The sequence below is a fragment of the Mus pahari genome, chromosome 22 (genome assembly GCF_900095145.1).
Source record: "Mus pahari chromosome 22, PAHARI_EIJ_v1.1, whole genome shotgun sequence".
Taxonomy (NCBI): Eukaryota; Metazoa; Chordata; class Mammalia; order Rodentia; family Muridae; genus Mus; species Mus pahari.
Genome location: NC_034611.1, coordinates 47,284,512 through 47,294,897, shown reverse-complemented (window position 1 = coordinate 47,294,897; position 10,386 = coordinate 47,284,512). Strand labels below are relative to the sequence as shown.

The window sequence follows — 10,386 nt, the reverse complement described above, 5'->3', positions numbered from 1 at the left end:
GGAGTTAGGGGAGGACCTGAGAGGAGTTAGGGAGGACCTGAGAGGAGTTAGGGAGGACCTGAGAGGAGTTAGGGAGGACCTGAGAGGAGTTAGGGGAGGACCTGAGAGGAGTTAGGGGAGGACCTGAGAGGAGTTAGGGGAGGACCTGAGAGGAGTTAGGGGAGGACCTGAGAGGAGTTAGGGGATGACCTGAGAGGAGTTAGGGGATGACCTGAGAGGAGTTAGGGGAGGGCCTGAGAGGAGTTAGGGAGGACCTGAGAGGAGTTAGGGAGGACCTGAGAGGAGTTAGGGAGGACCTGAGAGGAGTTAGGGGAGGATCTGAGAGGAGTTAGGGGAGGATCTAAGAGGAGTTAGGGGAGGGCCTGAGAGGAGTTAGGGAGGACCTGAGAGGAGTTAGGGAGGACCTGAGAGGAGTTAGGGGAGGGCCCAGGAGGAGTTAGGGGAGGACCTGAGAGGAGTTAGGGGAGGGCCTGGGAGGAGTTAGGGGAGGAGTAGGGATGAATAGGATCAAAACACTCTGTATGAAATTCGAGAAGAATAAAAACTTTTCAAATTTTCTTTTACTTGTATGTGTATTTTGTCTGTATGCATGTATATGCACCACATGTGTGCCTGGTGCCACAGACATCAGACGTCCTTGGATCAGAAGGCTCTGAACCTCCTGTGGGTACTAGGAATTGAACCTAGGTCTTCTGCAAGAACAAGTACTATTAATTACTAAACCAACTCTGCTGGCCTGAGTATAAAAACATTGTAAAATAAGAGTTGTTCATTCTAAGAGAAGCTCATCTTTAGCTCCCTTTATAATTGTGAATCTGACAACTATGAAAAATACTGAAAATATCTTTTTTATGCCAGAAAAAGGATTGCAACTAAGCTCATATGCCTGCCTATAATAGAAAAATGATTGTAAACTGGTCTCAAATGTAGATGCAAGTGGTGCTTAACCTGAATAAAATCTTTTGTCTCCCCATAAAAAAGGAGATGCTCCTTACCGATGGCATAGACAGGGGCCCTGGATCTCATACATCGAGGGCATTTGGAGAGATAGCAGGGCTAGCTAAGGACTCTGGGAAGCACAGGGTCTGGCCCAGAGCTGGAGGCTACTGAGAGATAGTGCAGGGGAGAGTGCAAAGATTGCTCACGTGGAATGAAAGCCTGCCTACCCTCCTTGTCACCCGCATCACCTGTCACCTTGTCCTGCTGGTTTGTCAGGTCCGTCTTCTCAGCCACCGTTCCCATCCATCGGGAGGCACTGCTTAGAGCTCATCTGGGAACTTCAGAAGTGCTCATTTGACTTTTTTCCCCTTCATTTTAGTCTTGAGGCCTTGCTTAGATTGGCCAGTTGTTTGCCTAGAGCCTGCAAAGGTGAAACAGGAAGAAGGGCTCTCAGGAGTACGGGCTCTGACCTCGCCCCGCCTGTCGGCTCAGAGGAACTTGACAGACTCTTTCCTTGATGCATAGAGAAGCCAGAGAGTCAGACAGCTTGCACCAGCCTTTGTGGAGGAAGCCCTGTGGGTTTTAGGCAGGGCTTTCTGGAGCAGTCTGGCTCACGCGGGGCTCTTGTTGGTCGGAATAGGACATCAGCTCCTCTCTTCCATGGTGCACAGTAGCCTCTTCTCTCTCCCTGAATGCTGACTGGCCTGCTGCTGGAGTAAACGCTCCCAGAAACCCAGAGGGCAGACGAGAAGGTTTGCTTCAGGGTTCAGAGCAACCCCTGGGGTCACATGCTAATGCTTCCCTGTCTCTCTGCTTTCTCCCCAACAGGATCCAGCCGCAGCCTCTATCTCAGACCGAGACTGTGACGCCCGGGAGGGTGAGTCAGTAACCATGAATTACAAACCATCCCCGCTCCAGGTGAAGCTGGGTGAGTGTGTCTGGGGATGAGGGAGATGTGGGGAGTGAAGAAGGTGCTCTTGGATCGGGTTGCCGGCCAGGTGCTACAGGTGAAGCGGCTTGGCCTCGATGGTCCCAACCTCCAAGTAAGCCATCCGCACTCCCAGGCACCGCACAGAACCCCAGGGCAGCACTGGACAGGGCCAGCCGAAAGGAACCTGCCTCCAAAGATAGGGCAGCTGCCCCTATGTTTGAGGAACAGATCCAGGACCAGGGTGACTTCTGTCCAGGGAGACTGTTCCTTTCTTAGAACCCCAGAACCCATTTCCTCTCCAAGTATTGCATTATCCTTGTCTTAGGGTGGGTCCCATGTCCACTAACTGCTGTGAGATCGATCGCCTGACACTGCAGCTGCCCAGCGCTCCTGTGACTCCAGTTCTTACCCCACCCTCTGCTAAGCACTCCCCCTCTCCCTTCATGGACCAAAATCTCACTGATCCAAGGCTGCTGAAGATGATAGCAGACTCCCACCAAAGAGTTGGTTTCCTGAAGAGACATTATAACGTGCCACACACAAGACAGATGACAGTCAGATACAGTCATCACTGTCCTTAGCTCCTCTCAGAACCCAGACTCTATCTGCCCACCAAAACCCTCATTCCTCAGCTAAGATGGAATCTTATCTCTTAGCTGGCTCCCCCTGCGTAGTGAGCTATCGGGATTCTTTCCCACAGAGCCTGCGCCTTTAGGGAATTCAAAATAATAATAATAATAATAATAATAATAATAATAATAATAATAATAATAATAACACAGGTCTTGTGGTTCTCCTTCTGGGCCCAGGCAGCCCCCTGGTTGATTTTCTAAACACAACAGCTGTTCTCTTGATGGACCTGCTTGTCTTTCTGGGACATTCTATTCAAAGTACAGCCACTTTTGTTTATTGTTGTTTTAATGCAACAATAAAAGTATTTGAAATGCATATAGGTTCTGAACTCTCTCCAGAGGCAACCATCCCAGGTTCTTGTGGCTTCATTTTGTACTTGAGCACAAGAGGCATTGCATTGTGCACATTTTGTGAGCCTTGCCCCCTCCCCTGGATGTCCTACAGAGAATGGCTTCATTCTTTTAAATGGTTGCATAGTAGTCCGTAGTCTGAGCCTTGTCAGCTTATTGTCTGCGTTTGTTTTCATGATTTCAAACAAAGTCAGCCTTCTGTTAAGATAGCATTTTTATTCCCTTTACCGTAGAATCGCCACCAAAGCTCATGAACATTCACAACTTGTCTCACTTGAGAGCAACAAAATCACCAAGAAATGTAAGGCAAAGTGTACCCCCTAGAGGCTTGATGTGGTAATGGCAGCTGCTGCCTGCTGAAGAGAGCCTGGAAAAACTAAAATAGAGGCAGAGAGGTCAGAGGGTAGGAAAGGAGAGTTTCAAAGACTTGGAAATCTGAGATCATTTTCAAGTGGCTCACAGGTGCTGTAACGGTTCCTCCCACCCTTACACTAAGAAGTCACACACCCACACCTGCTGCTATGGTTCTGCCACAGAACAAGCCTTTCTCCTACCTCATGGCTTTACTTGACATTAGTAAGGAAGAGTGGCTGAGACTCCCTCCAGGCAGCTCCCGGGGTCACACATACCACGTAGTAAGTCATCAATGTCCAGCCCCACAAGTGCAGGAGCAGACTGGGCTCCTCAGCCTCCTGCCCAGTCCTGCCCAAGGCCCCTTTCTGACCCTCCCACTAAGGAAACCCTTAAGTAGCTCCTTTTCCATCCCCATTAATCCCAAAATGCCTCAGTCCCATGGCCAAGGCCTTGGCACTCTGAGGGGTTTGGTTGCTTTCTTTTGTTTCTTAAGATGGGAGTCTACTGGGAGCCTGCCATCCCTGTGGTATAGTACTTGATGCATAATTTCGAATCTAGTGTTTGTTGAGTGAATAATTAACTGATGAATGGCTCCTTTCCCAAGTTCACCTCTTTATTACCTCTTCTCGCTCCGTTCCATTCACATCTGTAGCTATGTCCTCTTGAGTGCTTTTGTACTTACTTTCCTTCTTAATGTCCTTCTTCCGGGAAGGCCTCTCTGACTGCTTCAGCCTTCTGTGTTCATCTCTTCCTCTCTAGCCATTCCTTGACATCAAGCACAGGCCGGCTGCCCAACACAGGAACTGTGGTTCCCACAGGGTAGGGTCAGCCTCCTCTCCTGGGCTGCCACTGTCCGCCTCAGTCATGCGTCAGGTGCCTGGCGGCCACTGGGGCAGGACACAGCTTCTTTCCCATGCTCTTTGCAGAGAAGCAAAGGGAGCTGGCCCGGAAGGGTTCCCTGAAGAACGGCAGCATGGGCAGCCCTGTCAACCAGCAACCCAAGAAGAACAACGTCATGGCCCGGACGAGGTAGGGGTCCTCTCTGCCCCACCGGGACCTCACCAGTCAGCTGGTCTCTACCCTCTCCCTCCTCAGGGGAATGGGGGGGGTAATGACAGTGAGGGGGAGGACCCCATGTCCTGATTATATGCTCTGGCTGGCGGCTGGCACTCCAACTCCCCATTCTTTACCCAGGCTGGTTGTCCCTAATAAAGGCTACTCCTCGCTGGACCAGAGCCCTGATGAGAAGCCACTGGTAGCTCTTGACACAGACAGGTGTGTATGGGGTCTGGGGCAGCTGGGCAAGCCACATGATGCTGTGTGAGTTCGGATGGCTTGTAACAGGCCACACCTGTCACATTGCCACAAGGGCTGTGTTCTTCAGCCACCAACTCTCCATGGGTAAAGTCTCCCAAGGGGGTGGGTTTTGGCTTCGTGTTGGTGGTGGTGGTGGTTTTAAAGGATTGTGCAGAGAGAGGCCTGGGGACTGGCAGAATTTGCTGCTGTGCTGGGACAGCTGCTGCCCCACGATGGGCTGATGTCTCTAGACAGCCTAATGGAACGCCTGATGCCAGCCCCCTTCTCAGGGAGGAACCCTATGTCAGGGTAGCAGCTCCCTAGCCATAGACTTGGGAAATCCAAACAGCCAGGGTGATCAGAACCTAGGGGGAGAAAAATTAAAACACAGCCTGAGGACGCGCGGAAAGAGAGCGGTAGCAGTTGTCTCCAGAAGGAACTTAAGAAGCCACTCCATTTAAAGGTCGAGCTAGGAAACCTGCCTTAGCAAACATATATTTGCATAATAAGCACGGGTTATTTAAATCCTACTGTTGGGAGGGGCAGGTCTAGCAAAGACGCAGAGCATTTTCTATTTAATTTCTCCGAGGTACTTACCCTTCTCTCTCCTCTCTCCTCACGGCCAGCGATGATGATTTCGACATGTCCAGATACTCTTCCTCTGGCTACTCCTCTGCCGAGGTGAGGCTCCACCCCTTGCCTCCACAAACCACAGGAGCCAGAGACTCCCTTTACCAGGCGGCCACGGGGTGGGCGGGGTGGCTGGGGGTGTGGTTCCTAAGGGGCAGAAGAAAGGCACGTGGGTGGAGTTCTGTGGGGGAGGGGCTACGCGTGAGGCGGGGCCTGGGCTGGGAGAATTTAGGAAGAAATCACTAACCTGAATTACAGCGAGCCCGGGGTTATTAAAGAGGGGCTCTAAAATAGAACAGGTGTGAAATGCGGGCGACATCTTACACGAGTTGACCTGAAATCGGGGCAAACCCTGAAAAGAATCAAGAGTAGCGATGAGAAGTTGACCTTGGACTAGGCAGGGGCCTGTATATGGCTGGGCCTTAGGAAAACCTGTCTGGAGGAAGGGAGACCAGAGCCAGGCCCAGACCTGGGATGAGATGGAGCTGTTCTGTAGACTTGGGGTGGCAGCGGCGGCCCCACCCCAAAGTGATGCCCTTCCAGCTGACGCGAACCTTTTCTACAGCAGATCAACCAAGATTTGAACATCCAGCTGCTGAAAGATGGCTACCGGTTAGACGAGATCCCCGACGACGAGGACCTAGATCTCATCCCCCCCAAGTCCGTGAACCCCACCTGCATGTGTTGTCAGGCCACTTCCTCCACCGCCTGCCACATTCAGTAGTGGGCGGGGTCGCCGCGGTGCACGGGGCGGCGCTGACCTGGGCCTGGTGGGATGCAGCAGGGGAGACCCCTACCCTGCTGGTCCACTGGTCCCCAGCCCCGCGCCTCTTACAGCCGCCAACCTCGTAACAGTCATTGCTTCCTCCTATGGTAGGACGTGTACCTCTGTGTGTTCAAGGAGCCGGAGAAACCAAAACCGGGTCTGTCTCCAGCCCCGGGGCTGAGGAGGGGTGGGCACTGTTTGTTCGGTTACTTGGGGGAACCACACCCAAGCACCCTGCCACCTCTCCCATAGCTGCAGTAAGGGGGGCGGCACTGAAGGCCAGGAGGCCAAATGTAAGCTGTCTGTGAAGGGATCACAGGTCCGGAAGGTTGGCCCCAGCCAGTGAAGCCATGAATCCCCCCAAGCCCAGCTTGGAAAGGAAGGAAAGGGGTTTGGAGAAGAAAAGGCTCCTAGCAATGGGGGCAGTTCTCACACCTCAGAGCCCCCTCCCCAAACCCTGTGCCAGCCCATACACCCATTTGTGTTTTCCCCTCATCTCCAGATGGGAAGCCAGGCAACGCTGTCCATAGGTCTCTCCATTAGATAACTCCCTCCCTGTCTCTCTCCCCTGCTTCCTTACTTTCTGAGGGTTGGGAAGTAAGACGGACCTTAGAAAGAAGCCTGGTTTGGGGCCTGTTCTCACAGGTCTCTAACCAGTGCATCTGTCTCTCTGCCTCATCCCCATGCCGCCCTGCCACCCCTAGTCTTCTTTCTATTGGTTCCAGGCTGGAAGCAAGAGATAAGGCTGGCCTCCTGTGCCCCATTGCCATCTCACCCTAGCTCAAAGTCCAGGAGGCAGGCTTCCAGAAAGGCTCTTCAAGGGCAAGCTTAAGAAAATACAGTGAGCCAAGTGGCTGTATGTATATCGTATGGTATGCACATGTGTGTGCATATGGATGTGTGTACATGCATGTATGTGTGTGTGTGTGTGTGTGTGTGTGTGTGTACACGCATGTGTGTTGAGACTGTCTGTCCAGGGAACCAGGTTGGTGTCTGAGATGGGGAAATGGCTGTGGTCTGGTAACTGTGTGAGAGGCTGCTTGGGAATGAGAATGCACAGCCTGGCCATCCAAAACCTGGGTTCTGGTCCCAGCCTTCGGCATTCTCCCTGAGCTCCTAAGCAATTCCCAGGCTTCTCCAGGGTTTCAGTTCTCACAACTGGAAAATAAAGAGTAGCTGACATCACTGACAGAGTCTTTTCATACCAGAAGGAATTTCTTCACAGGAGTTTCTGCAAAAGACTATGACATCTGTGTGTCTTTGATCTCAGGAGGTACCTGGATGTGTACGTGCATGGACATGGGAAGTCCATGAAGATTTGTTTGGGGGAAAGTGGGGTGTGTGCGTGTGAGTGTGAGTGTGTGTGTGTGTGTGTGTGTGTGTGTGTGTGTGTGTGTGTGTAGCTGTACCGGGTGTCATGTATACTGTTGCTTCTGCTGCTGGTCTGAGGGAGGAAAGGTAAGGCTGTAGCTCTCCCACGGCTGAAGACAACTAACTACAGAGAGCAGAGAGAGCCTCAGACTGCTGGGCCTTGGCCCCACGAGCCTCCTCTCACTGAGCCAGTGTGGCCAGAGTGTGTCTCCTCCAGGCACCCCACATGCTGACATTTCTGCCCTCTGGATCCTACTCACACCTAGGCTAGAGTGGGGGTGGTGAGGAGGAGGGGTGGGGCTGTTGGCTTGGGAAGGGAAGCGTCTCTCTCTGCACCACATGCAGGGGCTGCCCACTCCCAGGTATTGGAGTGTAGCTTTCCACTCCACACACCTCCAGCTTAGCTCCCCCTAGTGCAGAGATCCTAATTAAATAAGAAAATACCAAAGGAGGCAAGCCAGAGAAAGCATCTTCAGGGCCACAGGCCCATGGTGGCCCCATCTGAGCCCCCTCTCCTACCCCAGTTCGCATCCCCACCACTCATCATCTGGGCCCCAGCGCTAGAACCCCCCCACTGCATCCCCACCAGGCTCTTCAACTCACCCTTCTAGAACATGGTGCCTCCTTTCTTTAGACTTCTGCCTTTGCCTCTGACTCCTGAGGGATTCTAATTCAACGTGTGTGACCCTGAGAGCCAAGGGCCAGTGCCCTTGTGAGCACACTAGTTCCGTAGCAGGCAAGGGCATTAGACTGAGGTGGTATATACACAGTGGGTAGGGGTAGGAAGCTGGCAGCCTGCAGCTTCCAAGTCCAAGGAGAGCGCAGTTCCCTCCTTCCCTGCCTGGAAGTTGAAGGAGAAGAGCCAGGGTCTCAGCTTGCCCCCCCTCCCTTCCCCCTCCCCACTCCCCCACCCCTTGTAGATACTGCCTTAACACTCCCCCACCCTGCGGCTGCTACCCAGCCAGGTTTCTCCGAGCTCACTAATTTATTTCCAAGAAGGTGTGTGGAAGACATGAGCCGTGTATAATATTTTTTTTAACATTTCCATCGCAGTATTGACCATCATCCTTGGTTGTGTATCGTGTAACACAAAATAATAATATTAAAAGCATCAAACAAGCCAGTCTCAGCTCCTTACCTGGGGTGTGGGCCATGCAAGGGGGCTGAGGAAGGGCGAAAAACTGACACCCCCCCCCATACACATGTCCCTCCACCTCTGCTTGCTACTGATGTGTGGCCCTAGGTGAGTCACAACCTCGGACTGTGAATTGGAAGCTCTGCCTCTCTTCAACATTGAGTCTGTCCTGCAAGTTCTCTGTGGCCTTCTTGGGACTTGGATATTTTGAGGGGCCCAAGGCAGAAAGGGGCTGTCATGGGGAGGAAATTAGGCCTCCTGTGCAGGGATGGGACCAAGGCAGGTGATATCATAATGGGCATTGCCTATCCTAAAAGGGAAGTTGGGTGGGGTAGGAAACAAGAAAGCTGAGGGGGGAAGATACTGAGAGGTCCCCCAAAGGAAGGGGTCACAGCATCTAGGGGCACCTTCTAGGCCGGAGGTGTGGGCTATTTAGGGGAAGGGGTAGTCACCGATGTCCAGCAGGAGTCCTTGAGAGGCGAAGCCCACTACAGCATCCCTGAGACCCTACCATGTTCCTCTTCTCCCGGAAGACCAAGACCCCCATCAGCACCTACAGTGACTCCTACAGGGCTCCGACCTCCATCAAGGAGGTCTATAAGGACCCACCCCTATGGGCCTGGGAAGCCAACAAGTTTGTGACCCCAGTAAGTAGAGGCTGCAGATGGGATGGAAGGAGCATGGCCGTGTGTCTGGGCGGCTGCCATGCCGCCATCTCTGTGTTTGTAGTTATTTCCTGTTTTAGGTTTTGTGTTTTGTCTTTTGTTTTTATTTCATTTATGTATTTATTTACTTATTTATTGAGACAAGGCCTCACTGTGTAGCCTAGCCTGGCCTAAAACTTGTGACAATCCTACCTCAGCCTCCCAAGTACCGGCTGGAATTGCAGGTAGGAACCATGCCCAGACATTTTGAGATTGCTTTGGATTTATTAAGATAGGTTTTAAATTGCCAGATGGTGGAGCACACCATTAATGCCAGCACTTGGGAGGCAGAGGCAGGCAGATCTTTGTAGGTTCAAGGCCAGCCTAGTCTACAGAGCAAGTTCTAGGACAGCCAGGGCTACACAGAGAAACCCTGTCTCAAAAAAAAAAAAAAAAAAAAAAAGCAAAACAACAAGAAGTGAGAGTCATGTGACAGGGATATGCAGATGTTTTAGGGCTCCCTGTAGTGCTCTACAGCACTCGGGCCAGCAATGTCCCAAGGCCCCTCTGCCTGTGCAAGGGTGTCGTGTTCCCTTCTGACTCTCTGGGGGATAGAAGAGAAACAATGCATGGCGGGAATTAGAGCCTATGGTGGTGACAAAAGGAGCTCATGAATAGAATTTTTGAAAAATGATCTCTAGATATGCTCTATAGAACACAAGGAGAGGAACCTTGGAGGATGGTAAATTCAAGGGCAGGCTAGGCTGTGTATGGATACCTGGGCAAAGCTCTAAGTCTCACAGAAAGTTAGCTTTTAGACAATCATGAGTGATAAATATACTTAAAAAGACACAATTGCCTGACAACAAATGCCACTACCAACACTATGAGAGACGTTCATGTTAAACTAACTAAAAGTAGGGGAAATGAATCTGAATTCCAGACTGAAACACATGGTTCAATGTCTCTGGCTCTTTACACACACACACACACACACACACACACACACACACACACTCACACACATACACACGTACTCATGCTCGCATGCCTGCAAACATGCACACCTGCATACACGCACACACATACCAGCACACAATTACACACATGCATGCACATACACACACTGTATAACTTCTGTGGGAAGACATCCTCACTGCAAGTCTTCAGGTTTCCAAAGTGAGACCAAACCCACAAAGTTTACACTAAGATAAAGGCAACAAATGAAGGCTGGTGGCATCGTGGCTGGTGGCATCACGGCTGGTGGCATCGCGGCTGGTGGCATCGCATGCCGGTAAAGCTCTTGCCTAGCGTGCACGAGGTCCCAGGTTTCACTC

The 10,386-nt window shown here is 51.7% G+C and overlaps 2 protein-coding genes across 7 annotated transcripts in view; both read left to right on the top strand.

Moving 5' to 3' along the window:
* Fam219a (family with sequence similarity 219 member A) overlaps window positions 1-8,381 on the top strand; it is a 54,008-nt gene extending 45,627 nt beyond the window's left edge. Inside the window, exons 2-6 of one of the 4 annotated variants that reach the window (XM_021222164.2) lie at window positions 1,768-1,867; window positions 4,134-4,236; window positions 4,402-4,482; window positions 5,130-5,184; window positions 5,699-8,381. In XM_021222164.2, the coding sequence (XP_021077823.1) occupies window positions 1,768-1,867; window positions 4,134-4,236; window positions 4,402-4,482; window positions 5,130-5,184; window positions 5,699-5,857 (498 nt within the window). In that variant the 3' untranslated portion in view covers window positions 5,858-8,381. The remainder of the gene's footprint in view (window positions 1-1,767; window positions 1,868-4,133; window positions 4,237-4,401; window positions 4,483-5,129; window positions 5,185-5,698) is intronic. The other 3 variants (XM_021222167.2, XM_021222168.2, XM_021222165.2) reach the window with 3 other exon arrangements.
* Window positions 8,382-8,745: 364 nt separating this feature from the next.
* C22H9orf24 (chromosome 22 C9orf24 homolog) overlaps window positions 8,746-10,386 on the top strand; it is a 13,148-nt gene continuing 11,507 nt past the window's right edge. For all 3 annotated transcript variants that reach the window (XM_021222352.1, XM_021222351.1, XM_021222350.1), the window contains exon 1: window positions 8,746-9,052. In XM_021222352.1, coding sequence (XP_021078011.1) covers window positions 8,918-9,052 — 135 coding nt within the window. In that variant the 5' untranslated portion in view covers window positions 8,746-8,917. The remainder of the gene's footprint in view (window positions 9,053-10,386) is intronic.